Source organism: Mchenga conophoros, linkage group LG13 (genome assembly GCF_057382185.1).
Source record: "Mchenga conophoros isolate Kocher_MC1m ecotype Shallow Benthic linkage group LG13, M_conophoros_male_GT1.1, whole genome shotgun sequence".
NCBI lineage: Eukaryota > Metazoa > Chordata > Actinopteri > Cichliformes > Cichlidae > Mchenga > Mchenga conophoros.
This window is the reverse complement of record NC_140538.1, coordinates 13,078,263-13,096,811: the sequence shown is the minus strand read 5'-3', so window position 1 is coordinate 13,096,811 and position 18,549 is coordinate 13,078,263. Positions and strand designations below refer to the sequence as shown.

General features: G+C 41.2%; 1 protein-coding gene across 24 annotated transcripts in view; it reads left to right on the top strand.

The window, feature by feature from the left end:
• Nucleotides 1-18,549, top strand: part of LOC146560928 (ankyrin-3-like) — a 121,323-nt gene that overhangs the window by 74,940 nt on the left and 27,834 nt on the right. For 7 of the 24 annotated variants that reach the window (XM_085296552.1, XM_085296526.1, XM_085296542.1 and 4 more), the window contains 17 exons: nucleotides 1,480-1,677; nucleotides 1,927-2,025; nucleotides 2,672-2,770; nucleotides 2,888-2,986; nucleotides 3,098-3,193; nucleotides 4,783-4,855; nucleotides 4,993-5,049; nucleotides 8,738-8,861; nucleotides 10,150-10,161; nucleotides 12,263-12,365; nucleotides 13,161-13,211; nucleotides 13,750-13,859; nucleotides 14,686-14,718; nucleotides 15,595-15,819; nucleotides 15,935-16,089; nucleotides 16,780-16,991; nucleotides 17,192-17,399. In XM_085296552.1, coding sequence (XP_085152678.1) covers nucleotides 1,480-1,677; nucleotides 1,927-2,025; nucleotides 2,672-2,770; nucleotides 2,888-2,986; nucleotides 3,098-3,193; nucleotides 4,783-4,855; nucleotides 4,993-5,049; nucleotides 8,738-8,861; nucleotides 10,150-10,161; nucleotides 12,263-12,365; nucleotides 13,161-13,211; nucleotides 13,750-13,859; nucleotides 14,686-14,718; nucleotides 15,595-15,819; nucleotides 15,935-16,089; nucleotides 16,780-16,991; nucleotides 17,192-17,399 — 1,954 coding nt within the window. The remainder of the gene's footprint in view (nucleotides 1-1,479; nucleotides 1,678-1,926; nucleotides 2,026-2,671; nucleotides 2,771-2,887; nucleotides 2,987-3,097; nucleotides 3,194-4,782; nucleotides 4,856-4,992; nucleotides 5,050-8,737; nucleotides 8,862-10,149; nucleotides 10,162-12,262; nucleotides 12,366-13,160; nucleotides 13,212-13,749; nucleotides 13,860-14,685; nucleotides 14,719-15,594; nucleotides 15,820-15,934; nucleotides 16,090-16,779; nucleotides 16,992-17,191; nucleotides 17,400-18,549) is intronic. The other 17 variants (XM_085296529.1, XM_085296527.1, XM_085296530.1 and 14 more) reach the window with 12 other exon arrangements.

Here is an 18,549-nt window from a genome sequence, read left to right as displayed (position 1 = left end):
TTGTGCTCAGTCAAGTCTTACAAACCACCTGACCAGCCTGAAATGAGGTCATGCTGTCAGCAGATTTGAGTTGCTGGTTTGCTACATATTGCAAGCAATATACTGTGTTTCTCCTAAAAAGAAGAAATGTAATTACTCCAGAGTCAGTAATAGTGCCAAACCACTAAAATTTCCTTTTTTTTTTGTCTGTTCAAGAGTTGAGAAAATGATGTATTACCAATAAAACCTAAAAAAAAAACCTGTTAAGTTAGACAGACAAACATAAGTGGTCAAGTCATGGTTTGTCTCCTGCCAGGCTTTAAGAGTCTGTCGAAACCGCAGAGCGAGTGTGAGCAAAAAGCCAGAACCAACCAAAAATGTGGCAGGAAATGCCTGTTTTGCCTGGACTGTCAAGTGACATGCCACAAAGGGAGACCAAAGCTTGCAAAGCCACTTTGGTCCATCCTAGCTCTCTTTCTCTCCCTTAATCTGCGTCTGTCTAAATTTATTCCTTTGCCTTTCTTGTCGCCTTCCCACACTCATTCTGTCCTGCCTTCTTCCTTTCTCTCTTTCTTTCTCAAATTGTTTTTCATTTGGCTGGGTTCTAAAGTTAGTGTGCTTGATCTAATTTAAGTGCTTTTGGAAACAAATCAATCAGTGTGTACAAGAGGAGTTGTATAGAGGCGCTAACACAGATACACGAGTAGGGTTACTATTGCAGTTATTGCTGCAATAGTTCCCTGCAGTACCATAATCTGTGCTCCGTGTGTGATGTTTTTCTACTTAGTGATGGAGATAGAAAAAAATGGATTTTGACTTGAAGTATAAGTCTTGCTTTACACAGTGTAGTAAATTAAATCAAAGAAGGAAGCCAAGTTAGGCTCTGTAAATAGAGGCTCTTCCCTCTTCCAGACTCACCTTATCCTTTTACTCACTCTCATTTGAGCTAGAATTACCTTCTCCCTTGCAGACCTCAAGGCTACCCAGAGGTTTGAATGTAGCCCTCCTGCTACTTTGTAATGTTTTCTCTCAGGTCCTCTCCTCCACAGTAGCAAAAAGGAGGAAGCCAGGGTGGTGACTGTTCACGTTTAAGTTGCACTCCTGTTTCTACACTTTGTCTCTAGCACTTTCACTGTTGTGAATGTGTGTAACAGCTGAGGTCAACCTTCTGTCTGAGGTTTTCCCATCAGTTTTACCTGTGATACGTTAGGCTGGCCACACTAGCCTCATGACTGTCAATAAGTTGAAAGACCCTTGTGCTGTAAGTTTGTTTTCATGACAAACTGGATTATACGTCCTGATGCAAAATTACAACATTTTTAATCAAAGCTGTATCCTGATTTTCAGCTGCATCTATCATGTAATAGATCTTTAGTTTTGTAGATAAAATGAAAATTACTTTTAGACACACCCTTCAGCCCTGCCCATAGTTTAAGTTTTACAACCATAGAAGAGCTCGGTTCAGCCTCCTAACCTCTACGCCTCTCTTGCGGACCTTAGAACGGCTACATGCCCCTTCATATCGCTGCCAAGAAGAACCAAATGGAAATTGGGACCACACTGCTGGAGTACGGTGCAGACACCAATGCAGTGACGCGGCAAGGCATCAGCCCAATTCACCTTGCAGCACAGGAGGGCAACGTGGATCTGGTGTCACTGCTGCTGACCAAGAACGCTAATGTCAACGTGTGCAACAAGGTAGAATCTGTCACATAGCTCTAGTATTTATACAGGAACTACTACAAATGTAATTAAGCTTACACATGTATATGGCCCACAATCCTTCTTACCCAGTAGACAAACACTTGTCATGATTTTTGCCATAACACATTAGACTTCTCAAACAAGTTTTCTGAAAAACACCCTACTTTTCATTCTTCTTCTGCACACCCACCCTAATAAATGTAATTGTGGATTTGCATGTTTTTCTCCTTTTTTCATATACAGAGCGGACTAACACCACTCCACTTAGCAGCTCAGGAGGACAAGGTCAATGTTGCTGAAGTCCTTCTCAATCATGGGGCTGATGTCAACCCACAAACAAAGGTACAGCTTTCTCAGATGACTTCTTGCACACATGGGAAAACTGTAAATACTTGAGTAGGCAGGTTTGCTGCATATTTATACTTTTTTAACTTCCATCAGTTAATTTGCTTTATGTGCTTATCCTGATTTTCCTCTTTAGCTTAACACGCTCATACACTCACTTGTCTGCCGACATCTCAGTTGCTGCATAAATAAAGGATTGTTACCTGAGTAGAAGGTGATCACGTTGTTATGGATGCAGCAAACACATTCATGCACATAATCACGTTCACTAAGAGCTGCAGTAGCTAAAGGTTGGGCTAACACAAGGTTATTTGTGGTGTGTTTGTGCTGACAGGACAGTTGTTTACAGCAAAGAGGTTATTCACCCACTGATCTCCATGATACACAAATACATAATTCATAGAGCAGATGAAATACGATGCAGTTTTAATTTAGGATTTAGAGAAATCCCATTATGTGAGAGGATTTATATATTTGCCTGGTAAATTTTACACTTAAAATATAAACTTTCCAAAATTCAGGCCAGCTCTCTAGTAAGCTGTGATGTAACAAATTATAGTCTGCAGTAGGCACTTGTGAGTAATTTTCCGTCCTGTTTTAATTGAATTGTCTGTGCCTCTTCTGCCATCATTTGTCATTCCAGATGGGTTACACTCCGCTGCATGTAGCTTGCCACTATGGAAATGCAAAGATGGCAAACTTCCTGCTGCACAACCATGCCAGAGTCAATGGCAAAACCAAGGTAGACACACAGAATCACACACATACAGTCTTGTATCGCTGAAGACCTTCCTGCAATCCTGCAGTGTATTTGCATCTTTCCTGGACAAACTGATTGTGTTTGTCTGGCTGTGCTTAGAACGGGTACACTCCTCTACACCAAGCTGCTCAGCAGGGCCACACCCACATCATCAACCTGCTGCTTCAGAACGGGGCCTCGGCCAACGAACTCACTGTGGTTAGTACGCAAACACACGGGCTAGACAGCAGAGCTTAAGTTTGAGGAAATACTGAATGCTTTTTTCCTTTCTGTGTGTAACTTCCTCTGTGTGTTTTTGTCACTGGTAAGAATGGGAACACTGCCCTATCCATTGCCCGCCGTCTTGGTTACATCTCTGTTGTTGACACTCTGAGGCCTGTGACTGATGAAAACTTGGCCACTATGGTAAGACACTGACTTCTTGTCAATGCCATCTCACATGCTTTAAGACATACAATCTTAAGACATATAATTACTTCATACATCAACTGATGGATATTTTGTGTAACTTGACAGCTGGGCAAAGATTCTGTGCTTCTTATTGAAAGGTTTTAATATATGTTTTCTTTTTTTGGGTGTGTGAGACTGTGTGATTTTTATTGATGATTCAGCTTCATTAGTTTAAATAATAAACTGACAGCTATCACATTTTAGCAAATTAACATGAGCAAATCTCATTTTCCAGACACTGAAGGGTAAACTTCTATGTTTTATTTTCTTAGCAGCCATTTATTTTTATTAGGGTATTAACTATGTGGAAATCAGCTTTGTCACTCTGTGATACTTTACATTTTCATGCAGTTTCTGGTTTTAATTGTTGGTGCATTAAAGGATTTTCTGATATGTAAGATTTCAGAGTTGATTCCAATGCTTTTTGGGCTCTGACATCAGGAAAAACAAGAATATCGGAACTAAAAGTTGTACAGTGCATTAGAAATAGTATCACTTTGGTTGTTTGTTGGATTAGGAAGGTTGTTTTTTGCTTAAAAGCGAACATTAGAAATAAGGTTTTTTATTTGTCTGTGAAACTACTAGTGTTTTCTTACCGAGCAGCTAGCTCATTGCCAAAAATAAACCGTGGCCGTGGACAGCCAGCAGCACACTGTAAGTGGAGTTAAGGTGTGAATACTGCAAATGAGCTTGCAAGTCAGTCTGTCACGCTGTGTCACATGTGTGAAGTTGTCCTGCTTAAGAGAAAGGGACGGCTCAGATTGGAGCTTAAGGATTCCCCTCGTATAGCCAACGTTACTAACAGCAATACTAACAGCTGACCCTAATGATCAGATGAGTGAGGTACAGAAAGACAGGCAGTGATGAAGAAGTGACAAGCGTGTGAGGGGGACAGTGAGTGAAGAGCCAGGAAAAGGGGTCATTGAGGATCCAGCACAGTCAGCAGGAAAGTGTATTCGTCATAAATGCTTCAAACCACAGGAGTGTGAATAAAAGATCAAGGTCATCTCCTCACACCTCAGTGTGCCTGATCTATTATTCACCATACACAGACCTCTGCTGTTGTTTTATGTTGCTCTTAAGCCTACATCTGCAGCCTTTGGAACATTTGCTGATCGCTTATCTGGGTCAAGATGGCCTTCAGAAATACAGTATGGCTACTTCTTGCTATGACAGGGCCTGGAGCCCAGTCTAAGGCCCAAATAAGGAAATATATGTGAAGCTTTCACTTTATTTGCAACTTATATCCTGAAGTTGACACCAGCTGACTACATTTATCAGAGCTTCAGCTGATAAAATATTTAAAGAGTGGGTAATAATCAAGATCATCTTTTCTTATGTTCCCTTTGCTGTCACGCATAAACTGACTTTCAAAATATCAACAACAATGTCACTATCAGTACTTTCTTTTAATATGTAGCAATGTGAAAGGCAGTGATTTCAAGTGATTATGTGACATATCATAATTTAAGAAAATCCATTTGTAACTGCTTAAAAAAACAGGTGAGGAATATATAATATATGTATTTTTTTTGAATTTCCAGAGTGCATCCGAAAAGCATAAAATCAATGTCCCTGAGACCATGAATGAATTCCTTGATATGTCAGATGATGAAGGTATGTAAAAAAATGTTTTTAAATTTTATCACTGAGGCCTAAAATCAATGAAAGTGCATAATTCCCATATACTGTGTGCTATGTGATGTCATTCTCATTAACGTGCATGTTTCACTGTATGTGTATCCAAAACACAGTCCAGGCCAATGTGCCAGAAACTCTCAGTGAGGAGTCTTTGTCAGATGTTGACGAAGGTATCGGTTTGAATCCTCTCTTCTATTTTTTGCTTCTTTTCCTTTAATACAACGGAGCTGCCTTGCCTAGAACTAACAGTGTTGCCTTTGCTGTACTGCTGTTCTGCTTTGCTGTTCATGGTAATGGGAACGTTTTCAAAGGAACTTACTCACTGACCAGAATACACACTGTCCACTCAAACTAAATGCTGTGGTTATTCTTTAGTTATTATGTTGTTAAGGCTCCATGGGTTGTGCATATATACTGTTTTATTGTATTTATTATCTTTCCTTAGTCTTTAATCATGCAGACAAACAATAAAGTCCAGCTGTAGCCATTTTATTTGACACAAAATTGTGTAGCTGTGAAAAAATGAAAGCAAAATCAATGTGACACACATCAAAATGCAGAGTTGGAATATGAAGAGGCCGGCATACATCGTGTCAAATCATTTTTCAATGTATGTAAAATTCAAATTTCATAGTTTGCAGCAGAGTAGCTGCTTCAGGACTGCAGGCCAATGTTCTGCCAAGTTTATGGTACAGAGGACCGTCCACTCAGTCCTCTGTCCTTTGTTTTGGAACTACACAGCCAAGATTCTTGCAAAATTGATGAGCTCGTTCACAGGCTGTTGCTCGGGGGATGTTGGTCAAGGGGTGTGGAGTTTCTGTGTGAGGCGATACAGCTAGAATCAACAAGTATACACGCATATCAGGTTTTAGGGGATGAGTTTGTTCTGAAGATCCTCACATAGGAAATATAGTGCCCATGACTTAATGTCCCCCACATAAACGGTTTATACCATGCATGTATTTCATCAGCGTTGTACTTCTGTGGCCTTGATAATCACTTTGCCCAATAGCACCACCAGACTGGCTTCAGACAGCAGTTGTATTCAGGTCTGCACTCCTTCATTTTCTATAGGATGCTGTTGTTTTGCTCTATGTGGGTTTGTGTTAAAGAAGTAGCAGGAGTAAATGGAGACTTTCTTCAACTTGTTTTAATCCTACATGAGGGAAGCCAATCCTATTAAGCTGCAGGCTGGAGTGACTCTAACAGCTCCCCGTGGTTGCTGTTGTGTGTGTGTGTGTTTTCTTGTGTGTTATTGTGACCTGCCTTATGACTTCTATACATGACTACAGCCACTAATCTATAGAGAATAACTTAAATCTTTGATTTTCTCTGTTAGCGTCATAGTATAGATTTCTATAATTCCTATGGCATTGGCCTGCAATAGTTTCATTACTGCAGTTAACCGTTGCTGCTTTGCTTGCATTCTCTTACTCTTGTGCAAGTTGTAGTCACTGTGTGCAACACAGAGACAGAAGAGCTAGACAGAGAAATGTTGCTCAAAAGATTAAAAATTGCAAAATTATGTGGTTATTTCGTCATTATTGTAGCCCCACTCCCACTTTGACACACAGCCAAACTCCCTCTAGGATTTCCATCACAGAGGAAGAATAAAACCTCAGTGAAAGTTTCAAATGCTGACGTTCCCAGGCATTTGCTCAAACGACCTGTCAGCTGACTGTGCTCTCCACAGAGCGGTAAACACTTCCACCGCGGCCCCTGTTGACACTCTTCAACTGGAGTTTGTTGTGGATGCTGCTGAGCCAGAGACGCACTGTCTCTCTCTCGCTTTAAATCCAATGAGATGAGCTTTTTTTTGAGCCGCCTGCAAGAGATTTAACCCCGGTGTGGCCACCGATGTCAGGTGGCTTAGACTTAGGCTGTTTTATGTTTCCTCGTGTCCTTTTTGTGCAACAAGGAGACGCAAAACTTGGAGAGGTTCTAATCTACATTATTTTCGCAACGAAAGCAGCAGGGATGTGCGCACGGGCAAAGAAACACGCAAGTTGGTTGGAGTGGAGTTAAGTGTTTGAGGTGACGAGAGGGCAGCTTTTTCCACCAGCACCAGAAGCATTGAATGGACTTCTTGATAGTCTTAAACTTTCTGCAGTTTTTACACCGTGGGCGTTTTGTGGCGTTTTAGAGAAACAGAAATTACCGCCGAAACACGAACAGAGCTGTAATCGATATGGCTGCGGTGGACAAAGGTAAGTCGCTCGGGGGGTTTAAAAGAAGTTTCAATAGCCGGTGCAATTACTAAGCCACAGAGAATTGATCGAGAGACAGAAAGTAAGAAAGTGAGAGTTACTGAGCGCCAATGTGAAATTGTCACTATAACATGTGGTTATTATTTTTTCCGTTTTTACTGATTTTACGTAGTTTTTATTGTGTGAATTATAATCAACATCCTTTTTATATTTGTGAACAATTTTTGTTTTTTCTTCTTCTTAGAGGGACGGAAAAGGCAGGCTTTGTTTTTTTTGGGGGGTTTTTTTGGGCGGGGGGATTCAGAATATGCTTTAAAATATAGGCTAGAACAGGAGGGTGTTTGTGTGTGTGTGTCGGGGTGTAAGTGGTGGAAAACTGAGCTTGAATGGGACTGCCACACTTTATTCTTAACAGCGAGCAGTCGATCCCTTTCCAGGTCTGTGAAGTCAGACAGAAATATCTGTGAAACGCAGGAAGTCGGATTATCCGCTCTGCCACAACAATAAAAGATATCGTTATGCGTTCAATAACACTTCATATGCTACATCCACATCATAAGATATGCATATTTCGCTTTCATTTTTATTGAGATTTGGAAACAGACAGGAAGCGATATTATAATCGATATTTCTCTGTCCCAGTGTTTTAAAATTAAGGTGCACAAGATTTCAAAATTATACTAAATACACAGAGATTATTTATTAGTTAAAATATTTCTTTAGTATAATTAAAATATTGCGATATGTCTTCGAAAATCTTGCATCTTTTATCAATTTCCTTGCTTCACCTGAGAGAACATGTTCACAGTATTCTTTGTAAGAGTAGCTGATGAACATTATAATTGTAATTTATGAAGTGTAAACATAGGGAGTAAACAGGTTTAATTTTTTTCTTTGTCTTTAGTTTTGACTAAAGATAATTTCATTTATAACCCTTCCACCACTGGTTTTATTTTGAAATCTGACACCGGAAACGCTGCCATCCCTTGTCCTCTTGCTTGACACTGGTGGTGGTGTGTGATCGGAGTGCGGCAGTATTGAAGGTAGGGGGAGGGGCTGCGGTGAAGGAGCAGAGTGTTGCAGGCAGGACAGAGCCGGACATGAGGGAGAAGGGGAAACACTGTAGCCGCCCCGGCGGCTTCATTGACCGGCGTGTCATCGTTCACCGGTCCGCCGATCGAGGTGCGGTGCGGTTATGCACTTTCTCCTTATTCTTTGCTTATTGTGCTGAGGCTTTGGTAGCTATAAAACCTTCTGCTTTGACTCTTCTGAAACGAGCTGCGTTTGATTTTACAGGAGAGCTCTAGATATACCGCAAAGTGTCTTTGCTGCTGCCTCTTTCTCTTTTAATATTAGTCTCACCTCTAAAGTCCAGCATAGGCGCTGCTGAGTGTTCCAGCTTCATATTGTTGGTGTGCCACAAATGAAAAGAATAGACTGAAAGAAAGAAAAGTTGCAGTGAGATAGTCTGGGTTGATTTAACGGCAGAGGGATGCTGATAATTAGCCAAGGCCCTCTCTAAGTAGTCTAATCAAATAAAAAAGAGGCTGGTGTCGGCTTGTTTTTCTTTGCTGGGTGCCGCATCGTCTCTCTTGCCCTGATTAGCTTTTGAAGTTAACAGGAGGGTTTTCTGATTTCGTCCCTTCACTAGGTGAGGATGCAATGACTGGGGATACAGACAAATACCTGCGGCCTCAGGACCTCAAAGAGTTGGGGGATGACTCTCTCCCTCATGAGGGGTACATGGGTTTCAGCATAGGAGCCCGCTCAGCCAGGTAGGCACCTGCCATTTTTATATATATGCACATTAAAACTAATGATGTACTTCACAGTGTGACATCATCTTTGCGATATTTGCAGTGGTCACCCTAAATCCACAGATTTATAATGCCATAGTTGATATGACATATATTGTTCTTGTTGCTCTTGAATAGTTTAATGCACAGCCCCCTCCACCGAGCACACACACATGCATACATATGCAACATAAACACATATAGGCTCACACACAATAACACAGCATAATGGAAGTCACCAGAAAGCGCAGCTGGGAAGTTGCCATCTAATGATTCAACCTGACTAAATGATTCAGCGTTTTGCGTGACCCTGTTTGAAACTCGGGCAAAAAAAAATGTACAAAGAGCTAGCAAGCTTTGATACCTTTGATGCTCTGGGCGAACAGCTGCGTGTCGGTGTAGCTACACTTTCACATAGTGGACAAAGGATGTCGTGGAAAAATGGCAGGCGCCAATGAAAACACTCCGGTGGTGTGTTGTGCAGCCCCACAGTGTGTATTGTAACCGCACTGACAGATGGCAGATGGCACTGTGATGGCTGGATTGATAAAAACAACGTCACACTGACTGTGACAGGAAGCTGCTAACATCAGCAGGGCAAGGCAAACAAGGGAAACACTGGAGGGATTCCACGTGAACGACTTTGTTTTGATGGGCTGATCCTGGAAAAAGTTTTGACAGAGAGATAATACGTTGAATTATGCAAAATGTTAGTTTGAAAGAACTATTTTGTACAATGATACAGCGAGGAGCACATGCAAGCTTAAAAGCTGTGCTCACCTTTCTATTTCAGAGTTTTATTACATTATTATTACACTGACTTCTCCTTACAAATGATCAAGTCCTTCCATAGTTTCCATAGAACTTTCTTCCTCTGTAAACTACAGACACATATACTAAAATCTGCATATACATATACATACATTGCACATACACTTTGTTAAGCTGACTGTTTTTGCAGGAGTGCGGAAATGTATAAAATAATGTATTGATCAGTGAATGTGTGATGCTGAGCAAGTTCTTTTCTTTCCCTTACCTTTTCATTTATGACATTGACATTGCATGGTCTGCTTTTTGAGTGGGCTGGATACACGCAAACACCTTCTCATGTAAAACGGGAAAAATTCGCTCAACCTTGTCGTAGTGTGCCACCAAAAGCACAGCATCAATGTCACATCACGCTTGAACGTCTTCAAAATGCTTTGCTTTTCACTCTGCTATTTTGTTCTTTTTTTCTTGTTTTCTTGCATCCTGTCTCTCATTCTAGCCCTAGAATCAGGTAAGAAAAGAGTAGTAGTTGTGGTACCAGTAGTAGTAGGTAAAAGATCTGTGAATGGTGTCTCTTCCCTGTGACCCTGTGAACTACTTTTTAACCCCAATCCAACACTCATAAGACTCTAACTCAAACCACCAGTCATTCATTGGACATTGGTGTCATCCAGTGTTGGTGTTTCTCTGTTCGTGGTAGCGTATTTGACCCATTTGCTGTTACGTGTTGTATTTTTAGATCATCATCATCATCCCTCCACTTTTTAAATCATACCTCTTAGTGAAATCTGTGTCTATTGTTTTGATGTAGGTGTGCAAAAGAGACAGTTTTGCTGGACATAAGAAAATATAAGCAGCTGTTTTGCGGATCTTTCAGTTTTGAGTTGTGTGGAGTAATCTACTAATGTTTTGATGTGGCTTCTTCTTATGTGGCACCTTATGTTTTTTTGGAGTGTCTCTGAGTGTAACTTCCAGGGATCAGACACATCATTGGATTAATAATTTGTTGACATAATTGGAGGTGTCCCACAAGTATTCGGCATGATTCCTGCTGTTCAATTCTGGTTTGCAGAGATGGAAACTTTGCATTCGAACACAGCAGCACTCACGTGGATATACTATGACTCAGTTGCCTACAGTTGCCTCTCTGAGTCCACAAAAATCCCTTCGACTCAGTGCTTAAAAGTCTTTAGTTGAGTGGATGAACTGATAAACTTCACAGTATTGTTAAAGCATCGTGACTCAGGAAATGAGAAAGCAGAGAGAGAAGGAGATCATTATGGAGAAGGATGACACGCAGAAGTGAAAAGCTGACTACAGGGAGGACATAAAAGGGAATGAGCAAGAATGAAAACACAGAAGGAAAAGAAGAAGCGCTGATGTTTTTGGGGGGAGAATGAGAAAGAGGAGGAAGCTGTAAAAAACAAACATGTTCGGGGTGAGAACAGAGTAGGGGGGGGATAGCGCGGCGCTGCCTTGCCAGCGAGTCCATTCAGCCCGCACAGAGTTGCTTGGTAACTTCGATGCCGGGGTAGGCAGGCTCTGCTGAATAAAGGGCTTCTCTCTGTGCTGAATAGCGTGCCCACTCAAACACGCTGAGCTCTGCATTTTCTCCCCCTCACTCACCCACTCTCCCCCTTTTGCACTCACGCACGGCGCATCAATACACACATACAGTATACCCTCTGAGAAACGAAGGCAGAGTTTTCAGCTTTGTTCACAGCTGAAGCTGCGTATCCTACACAAACAACAACAACAACAACAACAACGCACCTTTCACGTATGATATTTAAGTGCTTCTTCGCACACACACAAAAATATATGTTTTAGGTAAGCGTTTAGTCACCGCACATCAAATGAATATTTCACATCTTCTGCAATGATCAAATCGCTGTAAAAGGAGCACAAGAAAGAAGCCCGAAATGAATCTGCAGCACTGCACTGAGCCGAAGAGGCAGCAAAAATAGGCACACATCACCACACACAGCCATAAAGCAGACTGCAGCAAGATAGATAGAAAAGACCTGCTTCCCTTCTTGTATTTTGCTCCTTTGAAACAGGTCTAGGTCAGCTAATCTTAGAATAAAGGAAGGTGAGCTTTTGAGCTTGAGTCGGATTTAAAAGTTGAAATATCTTTGAGTGAATCTTGTTCCTTTTCCTGTCATTGATGACGTCTGCACAGAATTGAACACTTTAAGCTCTTATCTGCCAACCAGGTGCATATAAGTACAGTCTGCTATTCTGTCATACGTCATCATTCAGGCAGACGTAGTTACACTAGTGCTCATGACAGACGTATAGACAGAGCTGTCTTTTTTCCTTTCAGGCCGCCTACTTCTCCTCTTCCTCTTTCCCTCTATCTCTTAATGCAAAAAACTGACCTCACTCTCATTTCCATCTCTGAATAACGTGCTGCAATATCTTATCCCTGTTCAAATGCAGACTCTTCTGCTTCTCTATTTTCCCCATATTACTTTTGGACTCTCTGTCCAGTAAGTGAAACCCCTGGAGGTTACATGTAGTAATGGATTCCTTGCTTTTTGTTTTATGCCGTGTCCCCCTGCCCGTCACTTGTTGTTGCCCGCGGCACTGGGTTGCATGGTAACATGTAGCCTCCGCTCCTTCAGTTCGGATAGGTCCAACACGCTCAACCGGAGCTCCTTTGCACGAGACAGTATGATGATTGAAGAGATTCTGGCTCCTACAAAAGACACGGTAAGTTTCCTTTCTTTCGACATTATTTCCAAGCCTTCTGTCACCTTCTATCCACATTTTCTTCTTTGCTTTTTGTTGTAATTGTTGTCTTTCCTGATTAAAACACAAATTGGATAGATTAAAGGCAGAATCAGAGTAGCTTCATTCATCTTGCACAAGGGTCATAACAGAAGAAGTGTTAATGCCATGCCTGCTTTTGCCAAAGTGCTGAGAGTGAGCATATAGCACCTTGATGAAAGCTTTATTCAAACCCATGAGCTTTGAGCCCCCCACCTCCAGCTTCCTGAGGGAAAACTGCAGTGCTCTGCAGCGCTCATCTGTCATTACGTTGTTTATGTTGGTCTGTAGCAATAAAAGAACCTGTAACTCTTTTCCTGAAATTATTGTTAATATTTGTTTCAGCATCACCCAAGATCCCAAACAAAACTTAACGATATTTTGTAGTTGTCTTGAATTAGAAAAGCAGATGTTTTGGAAATCATTTGACTATTTAACAACACTACTTTACTGTCTTATGTCAGAGAGCTTCCTGGTAAATTGGTGCTGTATTAACCTGTAAATATTATGTATATGAGATTATGTTTGCTTTGAATTATCTGCGTTTTGATGAGTGAAGTTTCAGTTACAGTCACCTATTGAATGTAGATGCTAGAATCAAGATGTATTCAAGGAGTCAAAATTGTTTTCCTCAGTGGAGCACAAATCCTGCAGTGAAGCACGGCACCATAAATTAATTTGTGTGGGCCATCTAGTACCTATAATGCGACTGCTGAACTGTTTTTCTTCTTCCCTAAGCTTCAGAGTGTCTGTAAAGACATTTCCTACTTGGTTGACCCACTCAATAAGGTATAAATGTCGTTGGATGTCTGACTCATTCGTCGGTTTTGTTATTTTTCATTCGCAGTGGTTCAGCTTCCATTTCTCTCAAGTTTTGCTTTTCCGTATATTTGTTTGTTTTGGGTCTTTGCCATAAGTCATTCCCATGCTCCTTTCAGTGTACGAGAGTTCCAAGATTCCGTGTTCACATCCTTCTTCTTTTATTAAAGCTGATCTTTAGTTTCAAGTTTCTCAGTCATCATAATTATATAGTATCATCTTTTATTTATGCGCCTCAAGTGCCTTTGTGTCCTGGCTGTTGTAAGACCATGGACAGTGATGGAAAACATTGGTGAAATAGAAGCTGTAAATGTAATCAGCCCATATCTATCATTGCAGTGAGTGATAATTTGTTCACTTTTTGTCATCTTGCACCTTGTTCCTTTTGTCTGGATCCATTAGTCAGTTTTGCAAATCTGCTGTCAGTTTTCTTTGTCATCCTTTTTCTTCTTAACCCATTCTTTACTTTCTGTGCTCTTTTCCGTGTCTTTGGATCTTCCTCAACCAGCACCTTGCTGTGACCAGAGATTACAGTTCGGAGTGTATGAGACGCTACAGCTGGACTCCTGACACTATGGATCACAGCCACAACACTGTGTCTAGTCCAATTCACTCTGGGTAAGAACAGCTGCACTCTCATCCAGCCTGGGAAGATGTTTCCCAGCATGCATACACTTACAGTACATGTGAAACGACACACATACTGCATGTGCATTCATATAACTATTTGCAGAAATCACACATTTTATATGCTTACTGCACGCAAATGTTTCACTGTCTTTTGCTCTCCCCCAAAGAGTCAATATTCAGCAAACTCTGCAGCACTGATGCAGACATGGTGCAGGGCTGTGGGATTTCTGCAGTGCTGCTACTGTACACATTACATTAAAGCAACAAGACACACTTCACCCTCTAAAACTCTTGAGTTCCCCCATGTTCACTGCCGTCATTCTATTTTTATCATTACGGAAACAAACCGCATACTTTGTGAGCTCATGGTACAGTGGCTCATGTGTTTCACTTAGATAAACCGATGCGTCTTTTACATACTTTGAATATACGACCTCATAAAGTGTTAAGATCTGCTCAGAATAGAGCGTGCTGTCTTTGCACAGAACTTGCACATAACTGAAAATATCTTTGGTGTTACTGAGAATTTAAATAGTGGGATCTATCATTTTAAGTTTTGGATCTTTCTTTCTATTTATGACACATTATTTTACCTTCAAAGCGTGCCTGTTTATTTAAATATTACTGTGTTCATTGTCATTTTGTCCTCATTTTTTTGTCCTTATTTTTACTGCATCCCTTGTTTTTTCACCTTTTTAGTCTTCTTTCATCTCGAGTAGTCATTAGAGATCCCACCAGTGATTATGGAACTGCTACTAAAACTAGGTTCTGGGGGTTTGCCTCCTGCATTGTCTCCCATGTGTTTATTTTGCAGCTTCTCCTCCCCGCTCCCTCAGTATGACTCCAGGTGATGACTGAGTTTGCTGCTCTCACCCATGATGGCGCAGTGATGTCACTCGCTCCTCCACCTCTGTCTCCCTCTCATCTCGTCACTGTCTCTTCCCTCTCCCGTCTGTGCCTTTGTCATCTGTGTGGTCTGGTGTTTCATTTGCACTGCTTAGATCTTAGAAGTTTGTAGTCGACATGTTTGGGACTCCTTCTTTATTGTGCTATTCCTTACTCTCTCATTACACATAAAAAATAACACCTCAGTCTTCTGACAAAATATACAGGGATTTTACTGTTTGCAACATGCTTAGCAAGCAACACTTATGGGGAGAAAATTCAATGTGTGGCTTTAAATTAAAGCTGCACAGGCAGGTTTGTATGCCTACCCAAAACTTACTCCGTCTTCTTATTTGTGTAATTTGGTGTATTTGTGGGACGCCACAACGTGCTCTTGATTTGAAGAATACCGATCGTATCGACCCAAGTTGAAACATTAGTTCTGGTGTTTAATATTTGACCACTTAATGCTGCTTTACAGGGGCTGAATCTTTGGCACGTGCTCACTTACAGCCTCAGTCCTGGAAACTAAACTTTCTACAACTTCATTAGCAACCAGTTTAGTTTCACACAGTGTTTAGTTCCCTAAACTGAGGCAGGTGAAGGTGAGAACAGCCAAGTTTCAGAACTCAAAGCATCGTTTTTCTCCTCTCTATCGTCCTGTCTCTTCCTCTTTCTCTGTTTTTGTTACTTTCTGTCTTTTCCTTCACTTTATTTTGGTGTACGGTGATCACAGCATGGGAATCGTCCTCCCCACTTGTGTCCGTAGCTTTAGTCTATCTTTCTCTTTTGTCGTTGTTTTGTTTCCTACTCTGAAATGTTCTTCTTCATCTGGCAGGTTCTTGGTCAGTTTCATGGTGGATGCTCGTGGTGGTTCCATGAGGGGCAGCCGCCACAATGGCATGCGCATCATCATCCCTCCCAGGAAATGCACGGCACCCACACGTATTACTTGTCGCCTGGCTAAAAGACACAAACTGGCCTATCCTCCACCCATGGTAGAGGGTGAGGGGCTGGTCAGCCGACTGGTGGAGGTCGGACCTGCTGGGGCTCAGTTCCTTGGGTAGGTTTTGGGTTTTTTTGTAGTAGGCTAGGAGACAAATCAAAGGTTTTTTCTTCTTTCTTTCTTAGATTGTGCACCAATTTAACGAAGATTCTTATGCTCTGTTTCCTCAAAGTCCTGTGATTGTGGAGATCCCTCATTTTGGTTCAATGCGGGGGAAAGAGAGGGAGTTGATCGTGTTGAGGAGTGATAATGGTGACACGTGGAAGGAGCACCAGTCTGACATTAGACCAGAAGACCTCACAGAGCTGCTTTCTGGAATGGATGAAGGTAACAGGAAGGTTATTTGGTGTGCTCCACATTTTATCAACCATCGTTGGGCTTTTTTGTGTGGAGTTTGCATGTTCTGCATGGGTTCTCTCTGGGTACTCTGGCTTCCTCCTGGAGTCTCAAGACATGCAGTTAGTGGAGTTAGGTTAATTGGTGATTCTGAATTGGATGTAGGCATGAATGTGAGTGTGAATGGCTTTCTGACTGTCTGTGTTAGCCTGTCCTTGGTCTTGCCTGCCTCTCAACCTATGACAGAACCCGGAAGTGGATGAGCAGAAGATGGATAGATATTTATTTGAAAAGCAAATTGCTTTTGGATGCATTGAGTTCCATGTACAGTGAACAGCTATCATCTGATTACTACGGCATAAAACTTTCTGCGTTCCTGTCTTTGTTTGCCAATGGAGATTAATTGAAAGAGCTCATAAAAATCTAATGATCACAGATGATTTGGTGCATTTCAGCCCAGTCCTATTTTTGCTTTTTTATGGGCTGATTACCTGTAAGCTGACAAAGCCTGCAGAAATACCATTGATCAACTCAAACTACAAATGGAAATTACACAAACAGATATACTGCATATCTGTTGCAAATATCTGTTTATGAGTGCAAAAGTACACAAACACATATATAAATATATATTTATGTGTGTGTGTGTGTGTGTGTGAAATTCTTCTTCTCATCTTGCAGAGATGGATAGTCCTGCCGAGTTGGAGAAGAAGCGTATTTGCCGCATCGTCACTGGAGATTTTCCACAGTATTTTGCTGTGGTGTCGCGGATTAAGCAGGAATCTAATCATATGGGTCCTGATGGAGGGGTACTTTCTAGCAGTACTGTTCCCATGGTCCAGGCCTCATTCCCCCCAGGAGCTCTCACCAAGAAGATCCGTGTTGGCCTGCAGGTACAGTAGGACTCCTAATGCCCACTTAAGTTTGGTCTGTATGATGACGGTGCACTAATTTGTTTCTTTACCTTACCATTCATTTTAACTGCTTAGATCCCTTAATTTGTTAGAATATTTTAAAATTGCCTGATTTGGCAGTAATCTGAGTTTAATGGCCAAATATTTTTTTCTGTACATCTTCCTGGCCTTCTGTTTAGGCCCAGCCTGTGCCAGATGACATGGTGAGGGCAGTCCTTGGCAACAGAGCCACCTTCAGCCCCATTGTCACTGTAGAGCCGAGGAGAAGAAAATTCCACAAGCCGATCACTATGACGATCCCTGTCCCACCTAGATCGGCAGAAGGCCATCCCATCGGCCATCGAGGCGAATCGGCACCCTGCCTGCGTCTCCTCTGCAGCATCACAGGCAAGCCGACCTGTGTATTAGTAGAGCATGACAATACTCTTGTGGTACCTCTATGCAAACAGCTTTTGCAGAATTAACATTTATTTCCAAGATTCCTTAAAAGATATCTTGACAGTCATTACATTTCTTATTTTTGTTTTAAAATGTTTTTACTATTATATAGCACTGTGCAAAAGTCTTGAGCCACCCATCATCAATTCTGTTTTGCTTCCAAAAAACAGACTTTTTTAAAGTGTCTTGAGCAACAATTCTCAATTTTGAAGTTTTTCTTTGGAAATTGGCTATATTTTAATTAGTTTTCAGTCCAGTCCGTTTACCTTGGCATTTTCTGAGGATGTGTTGTGTTTGTCAAGCCACTTAACACTGCCCTAAATATGAATCATTTAAGTAGAGAAAAGGCACTTGGCAGGCCTAAAAAATGTCAAGCACTCATTCACAGTACTCAATATGTACAGACAAAATGAGGAGAGAGATTCAACAGTGAGTGTTTATGGCTATTTGTAAAACCTAGTGGAGGCTTTGTCATGGATTGGGGCTGTATTTCAGCCAGTGGTGTTGGGAATCCTGTCAAAATTGATGGAATTATGAATGCAGATAGATTCACTATGCGATACCATCTTTTTGGGAGCATGAGATTGATCTTAAACACATCACCAATGCAGTAAAATCATACCTGATTAGACAAACACACAGTGGAACCCTCTCAGTCATGGATGGGTCTCCCCAGAGCCAGGACCACAACATTGTTGAAGCAGTGTGTGATTATTGGAACAAAGAGCAGCCAGCATCCAACGAAGAGCTTTGAATGTCCTTCAAGGATCCTGGAGAACTTTTCCTGAAAGCTAATTAAAGAAGAATAAAGGTGTTCATAACAAATACTGACTTTCAAGCTTATTAGAATTGTGAAAACTCTGTTTTTGCCTTATCTACTTTGTTTCCATTTACGTTTTCACATGTCAGTACACCTATTTTCCATTTTTCGAGGAATATATACAAAATGAAATAATAAACATAAGGAGTAGCTTTAGACTTTTGCACAGCACTGTACAAATCATTATGAGTCGAATAGTCTGATCAGTTCTACTATGATAGTAAAAAAATGCAGAGCTAAGAAGATAAAAGAACAGCGATTACGTAAGCTAAAAACTGC